The 14,821-nt window shown below is 38.2% G+C and overlaps 1 protein-coding gene across 9 annotated transcripts in view; it reads right to left on the reverse strand.

Annotated features, from left to right (window-relative positions):
* CTNNA2 (catenin alpha 2) overlaps positions 1-14,821 on the reverse strand; it is a 784,792-nt gene that overhangs the window by 742,347 nt on the left and 27,624 nt on the right. Inside the window, exon 2 of one of the 9 annotated variants that reach the window (XM_073342921.1) lies at positions 5,990-6,208. The exons of 6 other annotated variants lie outside the window; for them this stretch is intronic. In XM_073342921.1, coding sequence (XP_073199022.1) covers positions 5,990-6,141 — 152 coding nt within the window. In that variant the 5' untranslated portion in view covers positions 6,142-6,208. Of the gene's footprint in view, positions 1-5,989; positions 6,209-14,821 lie in introns of those variants that run through there. 2 more of the 9 variants (XM_073342913.1, XM_073342919.1) reach the window with 2 other exon arrangements.

Genomic DNA, 14,821 nt, shown 5'->3' on the forward strand with positions numbered 1-14,821 from the left:
AAATGCAAAGGCCCTCTTAAAGCTCCTAATATTATTGCTATGAAAACATGCTATATACAATCACAGATATCATAGAAATGTAGAACCGGAAGGGACCTCAATAGGTCATCTTGATCAATCCCCTGCACTGAGGAAGGGCTAAGTAAAGACCATCCGACAGGAGTTTGTCTAACCTGTTCTTAAAAACCTTCAGTGACGGAGATTCCACAACCTCCATAGGTAATTTGTTTCAGTGTTAACAAACCTAATGTCTAGCTTAAATCTCCCTTGCTGCAATTTAAGCTCATTACTTCTTGTCCTGTCTTCAGTGGTTACTGAGTATGATTTATCACTCTCCCCTTTATAGCAGCCTTTTATGCAGTTGAAGATTGTTATGTCCCGCCTCAGTCTTCTCTTCTCCAGACAAAAACAACCAAATTTTTTCACCCTTTCCATGTAGATTATGTTTTTTAGACCTTTAATCATTTTTCTTGCTTCCCTCTGGACTTTCTCCAGTTTGTCCATGTCTTTCCTAAAGTGTGGTGCCCAGAACTGGACACAATATTGCAGATGAGGCTTTATCATTGTGGAATACAGGAAAAGAATTACTTCTCATGTCTTGCTTACAACACTCCTGCTAATACATCCACAAATGATGTGTGTTTTGCTTTCTTTTGCAACAGTACTACATTGTTGACTCATATTTAGTTTCATGCAGTTGATAGATTTCCATTTCATACGGCTAAATGCAGTGCCTTGCATAATGACAGGTTTCAGAGTAACAGCCGTGTTAGTCTGTATTCGCAAAAAGAAAAGGAGTACTTGTGGCACCTTAGAGATTAACCAATTTATTTGAGCATGAGCTTTCGGCTACAGCTGTAGCTCACGAAAGCTCATGCTCAAATAAATTGGTTAGTCTCTAAGGTGCCACAAGTACTCCTTTTCTTTTTGCGAATACAGACTAACACGGCTGTTACTCTGAAACCTGTCATATTTAGTTTGTGATCCTCCAGATCCTGTTCTGCAGTACTCCTTCCTAGGCAGTCATTTCAAATTTCGTATCTATGCAATTATTATTCCTTCTTAAGTTTAGTACTTTGCATTTTTACTTATTGAATTTCATCCTATTTATTTCAGACCATTTCTCCAGTTTGTCAAAATCATTTTGAATTCCAGTCCTGTCCTCCAAAACACTTGCAACCTTTCCCTGATTGGTATCATCTGTGTACTCTCTATGCCATTATTCAAATAATTTACAAGGATGTTAAACAGAACTCAACCCAGGATAGATCTGTATAGGACACCACTCGATATGCCCTTCCAGCCTAACAGTGATACTATTAATAACTTCTCTCTGAGTATGATTTTCCAAGTAGTAGTGCTCCCACCTTATGGTAGGTTTGTCTAGGCCATATTTCCCTAGATTGTTTATGAGAAGGTCATGTGAGATTAACAAAAGCCTTACTAAAGTCGAGATGTATCACATTTACTGCTTGCTCCTATCCACAAGGTTTGACAGGGGGAAGTAGTAGATTTGATTTATGTACCAACATGGAATCTACGGGCCATGTTAAACTAGTCTAAGAAGTCATTTAAGTGTAGAATATTTATATTAATGGGGGATTAATTACTTACTGGCAGTATGCAAACCAACCCTCATCCTACTCCAGGAGGCAAGAATAATCTCTCCACAAATTGTTGTTAGAATGAAGAACTCTAGCTAAAGATTTTCTATGAGTTTATTTAATTTTAAAAGGCAATTTTGAAAGCTGAAATCTTTTATATGAAGAACTGGAGTGTTTAGACTTTTTGAAAACAGAATTTAATTTCCTGACAAACGCTAAAAAAAAAATCTCAGAAAATGGACTAAGTAGGAAACAAATGTTAAAACTAATTTTTAAAGTTATCTGTCACAAGAACAACAATGGCAATTAAAGAAATGTTATATATTCGTTAGGCAGACTGCATATTAGAGCTGCATGTGTCACCTGAGCCAAACCTAAAGCCACAAAGCCAATGAAAGGGTGACAGAAACAGATTTGAATATAAACAAGAGGTATGTTTCCTATAATCTAATGAAAATAGGAAAGAGGCGGGTATAACAAGACTCTGAAGTGAGCAACCCATTCACACATATCCCTGCTACTTTTAGACAGCAAACGTTCCATAAGTCATCCTGTGCATCTCTATAAGCAAGCTGCCACAGACAAATGAGAAAAAGAAAGATGACTCAAGAAGAAACCCACCCAAGGAGAACTTCCCCAAAACTTCAACGTGGATTAATGAGAGAAGTTTACTAAAATGCTGCCAAGAGATTAGGTTTAAATTCATATAATGATTCTATTAGGATACTCAAATCCTACTGTAACTTAAAATATTAACAGTTTCTCCTCTTATTTACCAAGTTGTTACACCATGTATTTCTGGAGAGGAGATGGGGCTATACATTGGTTAAAAAAAGAAAAGAAATAGTGGTATTTAATTAGATTTTAAAATTCTTAATATCTGTAATTGACCTGTCTCAAAACTGTCCTTAAATGGCTTCTTTTAAGTAACTGATTTAAATATTTTCTTCAATTTCATAGGATTTAGTTAAGATTCCTTATTTTGCTCAATTACAAACTATCTGGTTATTTACTACTAATCAACAGGATCCATCTGCCCTTAAACAAAATCATTTTGTCCAGTAAAAACTGTTTTAAAATATCTAATAAGATACTACAGAATGGATTCCCAATAGTTTTGGGAAACAAAATAATTTGATCTCAACTTACCAAAAGGAAATGCCCCACCAAAGGCAGGTTCACTGTCAAGGATATAATCTCTTTTAAAAGGTCTCCACAGAGAGATTGTAAAGGAACTGACCAGTTTATCATTTGTTTTCAGATACTGAGGTATGTAAAAAAAAAACAACCCGTGACCAAAGAGTGGGAACTACAACTGTAAGTTAGCAATAGCAGAAACAATTAGTAAGAACTGGCCCTACCATTTCTTGTTTCTCTAAACTAAATATTTTTAGTAACTTTAGAATAAAATTACTTGCTATCCAATTATTTAAAATTACCCTTTCAAATCCCACACATGTTCCTGCCCAACATCTTCAGTTCTGACCCAAAGAACCATTTTCAAAGCATTATGGAGTTTTCCACCAACATACTACTGAGAATTGTTATTTTCATTTTTGGCCATCTGGGATGGAATAACTTTAAGACCCTCTTGTCAAAGAGAAGTAATAAATGAACACTGTCCTCAAATAAGTTATGTGATCCAGATCTGATATTTTCACGAACAGACTCTTAAAGGTCCAGAATTTTAGAATTGGAGACATACATTAAAATTAAGAAGTTTCAAGAAGTCCTAATACTGAATAGTATATTTTATGACCTTACTACAAGGGTTAATAATGTGAAAAGGTCTGAAAAAGTTACTGGTTCCCCAAGTGCCATGCCTAACCCACTTCTGAAAAATATATTCTTCTGGGAGCATTGCACTAACTCATGCTACTTCCCAGAGATTCCTTCCATTTATACATTACACAATTTTCTCTCCGCCTTTTTATATGTGGTGCACACGTGGGCGCACACATTTTTTTTCAGAGATTCCAAGGCCAGAAAGGACCACTGTGGTCATCATGTCTGACCTGTATAACACAGGTCAGGGAACTTCCCCAAAAATAATTCCTAAAGCAGATCTTTCAGGAAAACATCCTTTCCTGATTTAAAAACTGTCAGTGATGGAGAATCCATCATGATACTTGGTAAACTGTTTCAGTGGTTAATTACTCTCTCTCACTGTTAAAAAAATTCTGCCTTATTTCCAGTCTGAATTTGTTTAGCTTCAACTTCCAGCCATTGGATTGTGTTATACCTTTCTCTGCTAGATTGAAGATCCCATTATTAAATATTTTCCCCCAGGTAGGTATTTTTACACTGCAATCAAATTGCCCCTTAACCTTCTCTTTGTTAACCTAAGCTTCAGTATCACTATGAGGAAGGTTTTCTAATCCTTTAATTGTTTTTGTGGGTCTCCTATTTATCAACATCCTTCTTGAATTCTGGACACCAGTATTCCAGCGACATTTTCACCAATGCAAAATAAAGAGGTAAAACAACCTCTTCATTTCTACTCAAGATTTCCCTGTTTATGCATCTAAGGATTGTGTTAGATCTTTTGGCCCCAGCATCACATTGGGAGCTCATGTTCAACTGATTATCTGCCATTACCCTCAAATCTTTTTCAGAGTCACTGCTGCCCAGGATAGAGTCCCCCCATCCACTATGCACAGCCTAAATTCTTTATGCCTAGATGTATACATTTCGATTTAGCCATATTAAAACATATATTGTTTGCTTGCACTCAGTTTACCAAATAATCCAGATCACCCTGTATCAGTGCCCTGTCCTTGTCATTATTTACCGCTCCCTATCCAGGTTTTGTGTCATCTGCACGTGTGATCAGGGATTATTTTATATAATGTAGATGTAATGTTCTGCCTTACCATTGGTCTAACTGAACAACAAGTTCTGGAACATGCACACATCCCCAACATACTTCAGAATATGAAAAATATAATGACCATGACTTGTTGTTTACTTTACGAAGAATATCTTACTTCAGCATGGTCAGACAGATAATGAATTAGCTATATAACCCAATAGCCACAATCCCTATTTTAAATGCAAATGCCAATATTTTCAAAGTTGGGGGTACTAAACTTAGGCAACTATAGCCTATTTAGCTACATAAATAAAAAAGGCTTGATTTTCAGAGGTGTAGGGCACACACAGCACTCACGTTTGAAAATGTTGACATTACTGAAAGGAATTCAGGTAGATGTACACTTACCACAGACATCTGAAGAAACAATTGTTCATTTACAGTCCTGGCCGTACTGTGCCTTAAATAATACTGAAGAAGTTTTCTTTTAGCTCAAAAGAAACAAAGAATGTTATCTATGAGAGCTCATCTTACATCCACATGTAATGGCCGCCATTTTACACACACACCCCTTCAATAAAGTAACTTGCACACAGGGTTTTTAGGCACTAATTAAAGAATTTTACACATTGAAGCTATTATAATCTTAATAGAAACAAAAGTGAAAAGAGAGGATAAAACAGGAAGAAAAAAAGTGCCTGTAACACATATTTGTTCTATAGAATAAATACAATGGCAAAAATTTTCAATGCAGTGAATCACAAGCACAGTCATAAGACATTTTAATACTACCCATTATTCCTCATGCCACTAAAATAATTAATACATCTTTTGAATCACAAATTGACTTTAGCTATTGATCAGAAATCTTGATGTCCTTGGAAGGAGCAGAATTTTCAAGAAGTCTTTATACCATTAAGCAGTCTAAAATAGATTTATATAGAGTACTACACAATGGAACCAGCTTTCTGGCTTATAACAATACCTCAGCAACCATACAACTACAGTATCAACCCAAATGTAAGCCACAGTAAGGAATGTGGAGAATTTCAGATTTTATGGAAAATAAAATTATAGTACTTGGCTGAGACACTTCTGTGCAACAAGAAGGGAAAAAAAACAGGTACCTTTTCACAGTGTTGTTCTTTCAGATGTGTTGCATATGTCCCTTACACTGTAGGTGTGTGTACGTCTAGTGCACTGGTGCCAGTGGCACCTGTCAAGGCAGCTCTGCCCACTCCCGAGCTACACGTGTTCTGAACCGAGGGTATAAAGGGCGAAGCTCCCCATCCCTCCTTCAGCTCCTTTGCATTGGAAGCCAATGGTAATTCCAATGTGTCAGGGAAGGAAGGTGCATTGCGTAATGCACATGTGCAACGTATCACAAAGAATAACCGTTATGAGAAGGTAACATTTTTTCCCTTCAAGTGCTTGCTTATGTCCATTACATTGTAGGTGACTCCCATGCTGTGACCCCAGGCAACAGGGCTTGGGATTGCATCAGAACAGGGACTGTAGGACTGCTTTTCCTACATTAACAACCTCCTTTGATGCAGCTGTCAGTTGACAATACCTGGCGAATGTATGAAGAGAAGACCATGTCACTGCCCAGCAGATGTCCACAATGGGGATGTATACCACAGAAGACGGTGAGGCTGAATGTGCTCTGATTGAGCGTTCTGTCAGCTTGTCAAGAGGCAGTATCCCTTTGCCAGTGTAATACATGCCAATGCAGATAGTGATCCATTCTGAAAAGGTCCCTGTGTTGAAACTGTTTGTCTTTTCATATGCTCTGCAGATGAAGATTGAAAGAAATGTGAAAGGGCTTTGTCCTACCCAGGTAAAAAGACAAAGCTCAGTGAATATCCAGGTGTGCAGCATTCACTCATCTTTGTGAACATGCAGCTTCAGAAAGGAAACTGGCAAGCATCTGGATATATTCAGGTGGAAATCAGACACCACTTTTGAGGGTAATTGAGTGTGGGATATGAGGGTGATAAACTGATTTGAGCCAAGCCTGTAATGCTCTGAGGGCAGCCTGGTATGAGGTGTCACACAAGTACACAAAGCCATGTGGCCTAAGACCCTGAGGTAATTCCTCACAATGGTCTGTGGGTGATCCTTGAGGGACATACAGAGGTCCCATATAGTCTGAAATCTGGAAAGAGACAGAAATGCTGTTGCAGAGATTGAGTCCACAACGGTCCCGATGAATTTGTAGAGACAATAATGTCGACTTTTCTTTGTTTTACTTCAGGACCAGGATGTTGAACCAATAGAGAATTTGATGGACAATGGCATTTGCCTGACATTTGGAGTGACCCCAAACCAACAAAGATGCTGTTCCCAGAGCTGCTTTGTCTTGGCCTTGAAACCCCAGTGAATTTTATGTGGTGCACTCGTGGGCCATTCCCAGCGAATGGAGCACCACACATGGACCTCACCCATGCACTTGAAACAGTGTGAATGAGAGTCACCAATGGGCATGGGCTTTCAGCACTCCAAGCAGTTTCAACCTTAGGGACCCGGGCATAGCCTCTCCAGTACTGAGATGGGCCTGGAGGCCCACCTGAGAGGGGAAAAAAATTAAAACCAGAAAAATGTAAACCAAAATAAATATTAACAGAAAACTAACATCAAACAAAAAACGAAAGAGTACCACTAGTAACAAAAAAGAAAAATATAAAAAGAACTTAGTTCACAGGGAACAGAATATGCTCTGACTACCAACAATAGTAAGAAGGAACTGAAGGAGGTGTGGGCTGGTTCCGCCCTTTACAACCTCAGTTTGGAGCATGAGGAGCTTGGGTGTGGGCGGGGCCATTCCTACCGGTCCTGCTTGGGAAAATTCTCCAACACGCCACTTGCAGACATCTACATATGCAAGCATTCAAAAAAAAGAACTCTGATTTCTCTGCATCCTAAGTGTCTCAATTTTGTGGAATATATCTAGAGATTTAAAAAAAAAAAAGAAAGGAAGAAAAAGCAACTAAAGGATAGTCAGGTAGTATGACAATTTGACAAGACAACACAATTATGTTAATTTTAGAATAAGTTTTAATATAATAAAACATCACTCTAATAATATATTCAGTAAAAATAGTGCCACTCTAGTTTTGCAGATTTCAATAAAACCCAGCAATTTCACACTATCAATGATCAACTATTCAATTATAATACTGATAGAAAATTCAGTGGAATAAACTCTATTAAAGATACTCTTACAGACCAACAATCTGATCCTGCAAACACTGACCATAGGGCATGATATTTAAGATTGTAGTATGTTGCCTACCTCTGCAGCAAGATGCACAGTTCACTTGGCGGTTTAAAATAGTGCAAATAGTGGATTATCTGTAACTTGAAGTCTTTAACTCATAATTTGAGGACTTCAGTAACTCAGCCAGAGTTTATGGGTCTATTACAGGAGTGGGTGGGTGAGGTTCTGTGGCCTGTGATGTGCAGAAAGTCATGATCATGATGGTCCCTTCTGAGCTTAAAGTCTATGAGTCTTCCCTGCAGTTAAGTCAAGTGATCAGCCTTTGCCTTGTCCATTTCTAGAATTTGCACTGCTACATCCCAGACTGTACATAAATCTTTTTGCAGCTACATATGAAATGACTTGCCCTATAGATGTTTCTTCTGCAGATCAAAGACCTTAATATAATGCCTTTGATTACATATTTGGCAGAACAGTGCTTCCATTTTTTTAAAAAAAATGAGTAGTAATTCTCAACCATCCTGCTGAAGATTGTCATTGTTAGGTAGTCTTCTACAATAGGGATCTGTGAAGACAGTATCCTAAAACACATAGACGGTTTTTGGCAATCTTGTTCTCCGAATGTATTATATATGCAGATCCACACACTGACAATCTCCTGTGCTTAAGAACTTTAAAAAAATATGTCAAGAGTTGGAGAGAAACTAAGGGATGGCTGGGGGATAGGTTGGTTCGTTCATGCTGTCTTATCTTTACCTTTTATCTCTCAAACCATCTCTATTTCAATGACACTTTCAGATATACCTATTTAGTAATGTTTGACCACAGTATGAGCTTCTAAGCAGCATTCTTCCCTTAATTCCAAGTTTCAAAGAATATGATTTTCATTACAAATTCTAAGACACATCTAATATATAATGCAGTGCATTAACCTTAATTAACTGTCTTTTTATGAATGCTATTTAGTATTGGAGAAGCCTTGGAGAGATAACATCTCATTTTCTTAAGTAAATCTAACATACAGTATAATACACCTAAATCACATGCCATGTAATGGAATAGTTGGAAACTTAAAACAATTCAGCAATATATGTTCATAGTTATTACACTGATGTAAGAACACTAACAGACATTTTAATTAATCATTTAGAAAATTGAATAGCAGTGCAAGCTGTACAGATCTGCAAGAGAGAATGGTTAGGAAACTTTCCTGATTGCTATTGGTCAGTAGGCGACTACATGTGCACCAAAGCCAATTCAGTTGGTATTCTCTATCTTCCACTCCCCTTTAAAAAACAAACAAACAAACAAACCACAACCCTGAAACGACTTTTTTGAAATGAGCACATCTTGTGGATGGATTACAATTTGAAGCCAGATTGCAATTTGAAGCAAATTCTTACAGATGAGTTTTAAACTTCTGAAAATGGGACTTTATGATGGAGGTACCGATGTAGTTAACCATCTCAGCTCAAAAGTCTTTCTTCAGTGGTTGAGATGGAAATAAAAAAAAAGTGTATTGAGAGGACTGAAGAGAAGACTGGTGACTAGACATCACCAAATCAGCTATGGAATAGTCACCTGATTTAAAGCTGTGCTGGAAGGAAGATAAATTAAATACTAAAGTGTGTTTGTAAAAGGCACCTTTACAATCCACAAAATTTAAAAAAAAAATTATATATTGCAGATTTGTAATTGAACCCTTCTAGAATCTTTGTCTTACCTAAGAACCTAGGCATAATGGAGTGAATTAGAAGAGAAATTAAATTGTTCATATTTTTAACCCCTGGAGCCACTCTAATTCTCTCTCATTATGAAGAATATCCCATATATAGTTTGACATTTACTTCTATCCATGAGCAAGGATTTTGACTTTTTTTTTTTAAAGAACACAACTTTTGTTAAATAACTGTTTTTCTGAACAAACTCAAAAGCCCTTCAGAGAGTATTTTTCTGCATGATTGGTTCATCGTGGGCTTTCCGTCTTCCTGTAATTAGCAGATCAGTAGTTGATATACCGATGAAAATAGAAGGGTTATAATGGGGAACTCTTTACTGCAGTACTGAAAAAGTGCTACAACGTTTACACTATTCATGTTTAATGGTACTCCCACACAAACTGTCAACATTCTAACAGTGTGATTTTATTTTATTAAATATATTTATATTGATTAGTTTTATCCTCACAAAACAATAATTGAGTTGTAGGCACATTCTATACAGAAGTTGTCTTTTGACATCTTGATATTTCACTCTTTGTATTCTATGCAGGACAATTTACCTCTTATTGGTTGATGAGAGAATTGGACAACACAGAAAAAGAGAGGTGAAACTGGTCATGAACATGGACTTTAAATGTAATGGGAAAGTACAGTAACTTTATATGAATGGGAGGGGAGCCTATTGGCTGTTCTGCGAAATATGCACATTTGCTCCTTCCTGAGGAGTCTGAAAGAGGGTGCTTAGTATAACCATTGGTTTTAAGGAGGTCTGTGATTGGCTTTGGATTAAACAGTCCTCTAATGGCAGCCATTATCACCTTTCAGCAGAATAATACTGACCTTGTACATCCACAGCCTTGCAAAAGGAATCACAAAGGTGTATGAAGCCATCAATATACGCATACAGAGAAAACCAAATGGGGTTACTAGTCTGAAACCATTCCCTGTACTCCAACTTGGGAAAGACTTCTTGAAGCTTGAGAAGCACTTACATATGTCAGAAATTGAGTGGGTTCCTGTGGTGCTCCGGGGTTTCATCCACATCAATAAGAGGATGTGTCACCCCCTGCCCTGTAACCCTGAGTGTTGCTGTGCTATACAGCTTTGGCTAAGAGCCCTGACACCAGCAGCCTTGTCACAAAATGGCCTCACTAGCAGATGGGTTACTCATTGCATGGTGTTACCAATGCCCTTCCACTCCCAAATCTCCCCAAACCCATCTCCTCTGCAGTGTCCAGTCCCCTTGATACTCACAGAAGTTAAGTTCACTACCTTCAAAGAAACAGAGGACACACCAGCCTGTTACTTTAGTGGAGGACTTCACCCTTCAGTTTAATACACAGCACTTTGATGGATTTGTCATGAAATAATAAGTTTAACAAAGAACAGATATTTAAATAAGTAAGAATATGCTTACAAGTAAAACAAAACAATTTCTAGTAACTAAAACTCAACTTCAGCAAGTTACAATCTCTATCTAAGCAGGTTTCTCACCTACAGTCAGTTTCAGGCCAAGCGGATCCACTTTTCATGAGCTCATAGAGTGCTACTCACCCTTTGATCCCTAGGTAGTGGATGCCAAAATAGCTTTCTCTTTCTGGTTATATTTCCCAAAGTCTATTGTGTCTGTTTCAGGAGCCAGAAAGGCTTTCTGAGGGATGCAGACTCCATTTCCCATTATGATCCTTATGCAGTCTTCCCTCCCACCACTCATTTAGCTTGATGACTTTGTTTAACTTCTATTTAGATGCACTTTTCATTGTCCTCTGAGGTGTTAGCTGGCTCCCTTTACATTGTAGACAAAGGAAAACAAGTGAAAACATTTTTTTTTTGTCTAGGACAGGGTGGGCTTATGCACTTCTTACAAAACATCTTTTAAGACATCTTTCCAGCACACATCTATAATTCTTTACAAATCACCTGTACATACATCAAACAATAATATTAATGACCAGTGTGTTACCAGTTTGCATATGATGCCTTACATGACACCTTTTAGATACAGATTATGACAACCATGTTTTGGGGGCAATGAGTGTGTCAGGCCTGATGTGAATTATGGTATGGTCTTCACTCTGCCAGTTGGCATTAAGGAACTCCCTGGGTCACAGCTCCAAATCCAACATCTTTATATTTACTGTTAAGCCAACAGAGCTGAAGAGGTAGCATATACTCTTTAAAACATGTATTACTCCACGATACAATTGTACTCTTTGAACCGGTTTCAGAGTAGCAGCCGTGTTAGTCTGTATTCACAAAAAGAAAAGGAGGACTTGTGGCACCTTAGAGACTAACCAATTTATCTGAGCATAAGCTTTCGTGAACTACAGCTCACTTCATCGGATGCAGTCAGTCAAAAAAAAAAACCTGAATGCATCCGATGAAGTGAGCTGTAGCTCACGAAAGCTTATGCTCAAATAAATTGATTAGTCTCTAAGGTGCCACAAGTACTCCTTTTCTTTTTACTCTTTGAACCAGCCATCCAGATACAGATACACCTGCTGGCTCTGATAATGGTGGACAGACATGACTGTCATATATTTTATTAACATAGAACTTCAGCCAGTCTGAACAGTTATGTCCTTATTCATATGATTACCACTCAGATTGAATACGAGATACTTCTTGTACCTCTGCCTTAACAAGACGTGCAAGTACGCATGCAGAGAAGGCCAAGGGCCCCAAACCAAATATTCCCCTCAGAGACTACATGGAATTTTAAATGCTGAGATATGAATTTAATGTTCAAAATCTATAACAGAACATAGGCTTTTTTCTTTTGTTGGGGCATAAGGAAATTAAACCAATGAAAACCATCTCCCCAGTAAAGCTCTGGAATTAACTCAATAGCACCTATCCCCAAATGGAAGTAGATTTCATTTCATTCAGGAATCTGTTGAGAAGGATCCTTGAGATCCAATAAGTGGTTTAGAAGGTTTTGGCAGGCCTCAAACCAAAGCATTTGATCACTGGTCCATGTCTGCAAAAACTGGCACAATTTGTCCCGAAAAGGAGGAATAAGTGTAGGCTAGTTCTCAAGCTGTAATTTGGATAGTGTAGAGGCAAACATGCACATTATATGCCTCTGTTATGTTCTGTCATGGGCCAAATCTGGCGTGTTAGAGGATAGAATGCTTGTGAAGGACTGGTGTCCATTGATGCCATCCAGCCATTGTGTTTTAGGTCTTCCAGGTGGTCTTTTCCATCCTGCTGTCATTGAATCAAAGATAATTCTTGCAGGGAAGTTGGTAGGCATCAGAGCAGATTACCATACCTCCATAAGGAGCACTGGGTGACTGCTTGAGAGTGTGTGACCTGTTTAGTTAGAAAATGGGATCTCTTCATTCAACTTGAATTCATACCATTTAATGTTTTCTATCATTCAGAGATGCTTTATCTGAATGGTGCCCTATTTCTTTTCAATCTTGACACTGAGGGACCATGGTTCAGTCCCACAGATCAGAATAATGACCACCAAAGCATCATTAATCCTCAACTTCATTTCTCAACTTATCAGGGTGTCTGGTGCGCAAAGGACATTCTTGATGATGTATGCCATTATGGGCCATACTTTTGCAGTGCGGAATTCGAGTTCTCTCTTGATGATGCCCATGTTAACAACAAAGCTGAGGTAGGTGAAATCACTGACAATCTTGAATGGGTGATCACCCACTAAGTTGCAAGACCCCACAACATGCTCAAAATCATCAACTGGAAGATTAACCTCCAATTAACTTTCAGGCCAACTTTTGCTGCTGAGCTTTCCAGGGCTTTAAGTGCTGCAATTAGCTCACCCATTTATTTGTCAACAAAATTGACATCAGTGAGGTTCTTATCATCAAGGCATATGCTTAAAATGGGTTTACTTAATGTCTGGTCAAGCATGTAGTCTATGATGGCATTGAAGACTTCTGGAGTGCCGTGTCCTCTCCCATCCATTCCCATGCACCCACTGAGCCACAACAACACGTTGAACCCTCCACCATCTTGTGCTAGTTTCTGGGCTGATTGTGTTAGGCTTTGTATTATGTGTGGCCCCTTAACTGTCTCTTACAACTGACTTAAATAAACACATCGATTTGAAGAGGTTTTAACCCTACCCATGACAAGATTTCAACCAATTTATAGCAATATAGAAGACAGAACATTCTACAGAACTTGTCAGGGAGGCCTGCAAATATTAAGATCAACCAAAGTGATTTCCTATCAGAGTAAAATACAGCCTTGATATCCACAAATTCAATGTGAATGGGCTGCTTGAATTCTTGTGCATTCTTCGTAAACTGGCGTACTGTGAAGATTTGCTCCATAATGGAATGGCCAGCTTGTTGTGATCTTCTCTTGCTCCTTGAGACATCAGTGGCTCAGGCCAACAAGGCAAAGAAAAAAAATGGATAGAAGAGCAATGCTGAGAAAGTGATGTCTCATTTCCTGTCTTTACTTTACTTTTCCAAAGTGGTAAAATAATGTCTTTTTCTGGTCCAGCATTTTTAACAGTTCCATAGGAATTCCACAGGTATCTGCCTCTTTATTTCCCTTAAATGTATTTTACAGCTCTGTGGATTTTGCCAATAGTGAATTTGCCAGGATCATTTTGTACAGAATGTATCAACTTGCAGAGGGCTTAATATCAGGGTCCAAAGAAATTGGGGATGCATTTAGCAGCTGACTGAAATGTTCACTCCAGTGTGCCAAGCACTCCGCTTCTGCATTGATTAGCTCAGCAGAACTAAAGTAGACCGCACTGAGTGAATGATCTTTTTTATCAGTTAGATCCCGAAAGCATTTATCTTCGAGAGCGATAACTTTGGCTTTGGCTTTCAAAAAAGTTTTAAGTCATTATGTACTGTTTTATTTACAAGCATGATTTAACTTATGATACGTACTTATATTATCTCTCAAATGAGTCCTGAGTTTATTAAGGTATTACTAGAAATGCAGGGCTTCTTAACTCTTTTTTTTGGGGGGGCGGAGGGGAGGGCAGGGGTAGGGAGGAACCAAAGGCAGTCACAGAAGTATTGATTACCCGAGATAAGAAGTCCATCCAGGCGGATTCAGCATCAGTATACAGTAACATGGTCTCAAACTGTTCAAAATTTCAACTATATAATGGTTTCGACTGCTCTCAATTTTTAGATTTGATCATTCAAATTTTGGTAGCCTAATTGTCATCTTTCCTATGCTTTTTCAAGTCTAAGATGGACATTTCTTGAGACTACTTTGTGGTCAATGAGTAGCAGCCGTGTTATTCTGTATCCACAAAAAGAAAAGGAGTACTTGTGGCGCCTTAGTGATTAACAAATTTATTTGAGCTATGCTCAGATAAATTTGATAGTCTGTAAGGCGCCACAAGTACTCCTTTTCTTTTTGTGGTCAATGTTACCGAGCTCAGCAGATAAGTAAGTTCTGCAGTTGCTGATGAACAATTTCCAGCTACAAGAGATAACAGTGTAATCAATCATAT

The sequence above is a fragment of the Lepidochelys kempii genome, chromosome 4 (genome assembly GCF_965140265.1).
Source record: "Lepidochelys kempii isolate rLepKem1 chromosome 4, rLepKem1.hap2, whole genome shotgun sequence".
NCBI lineage: Eukaryota > Metazoa > Chordata > Testudines > Cheloniidae > Lepidochelys > Lepidochelys kempii.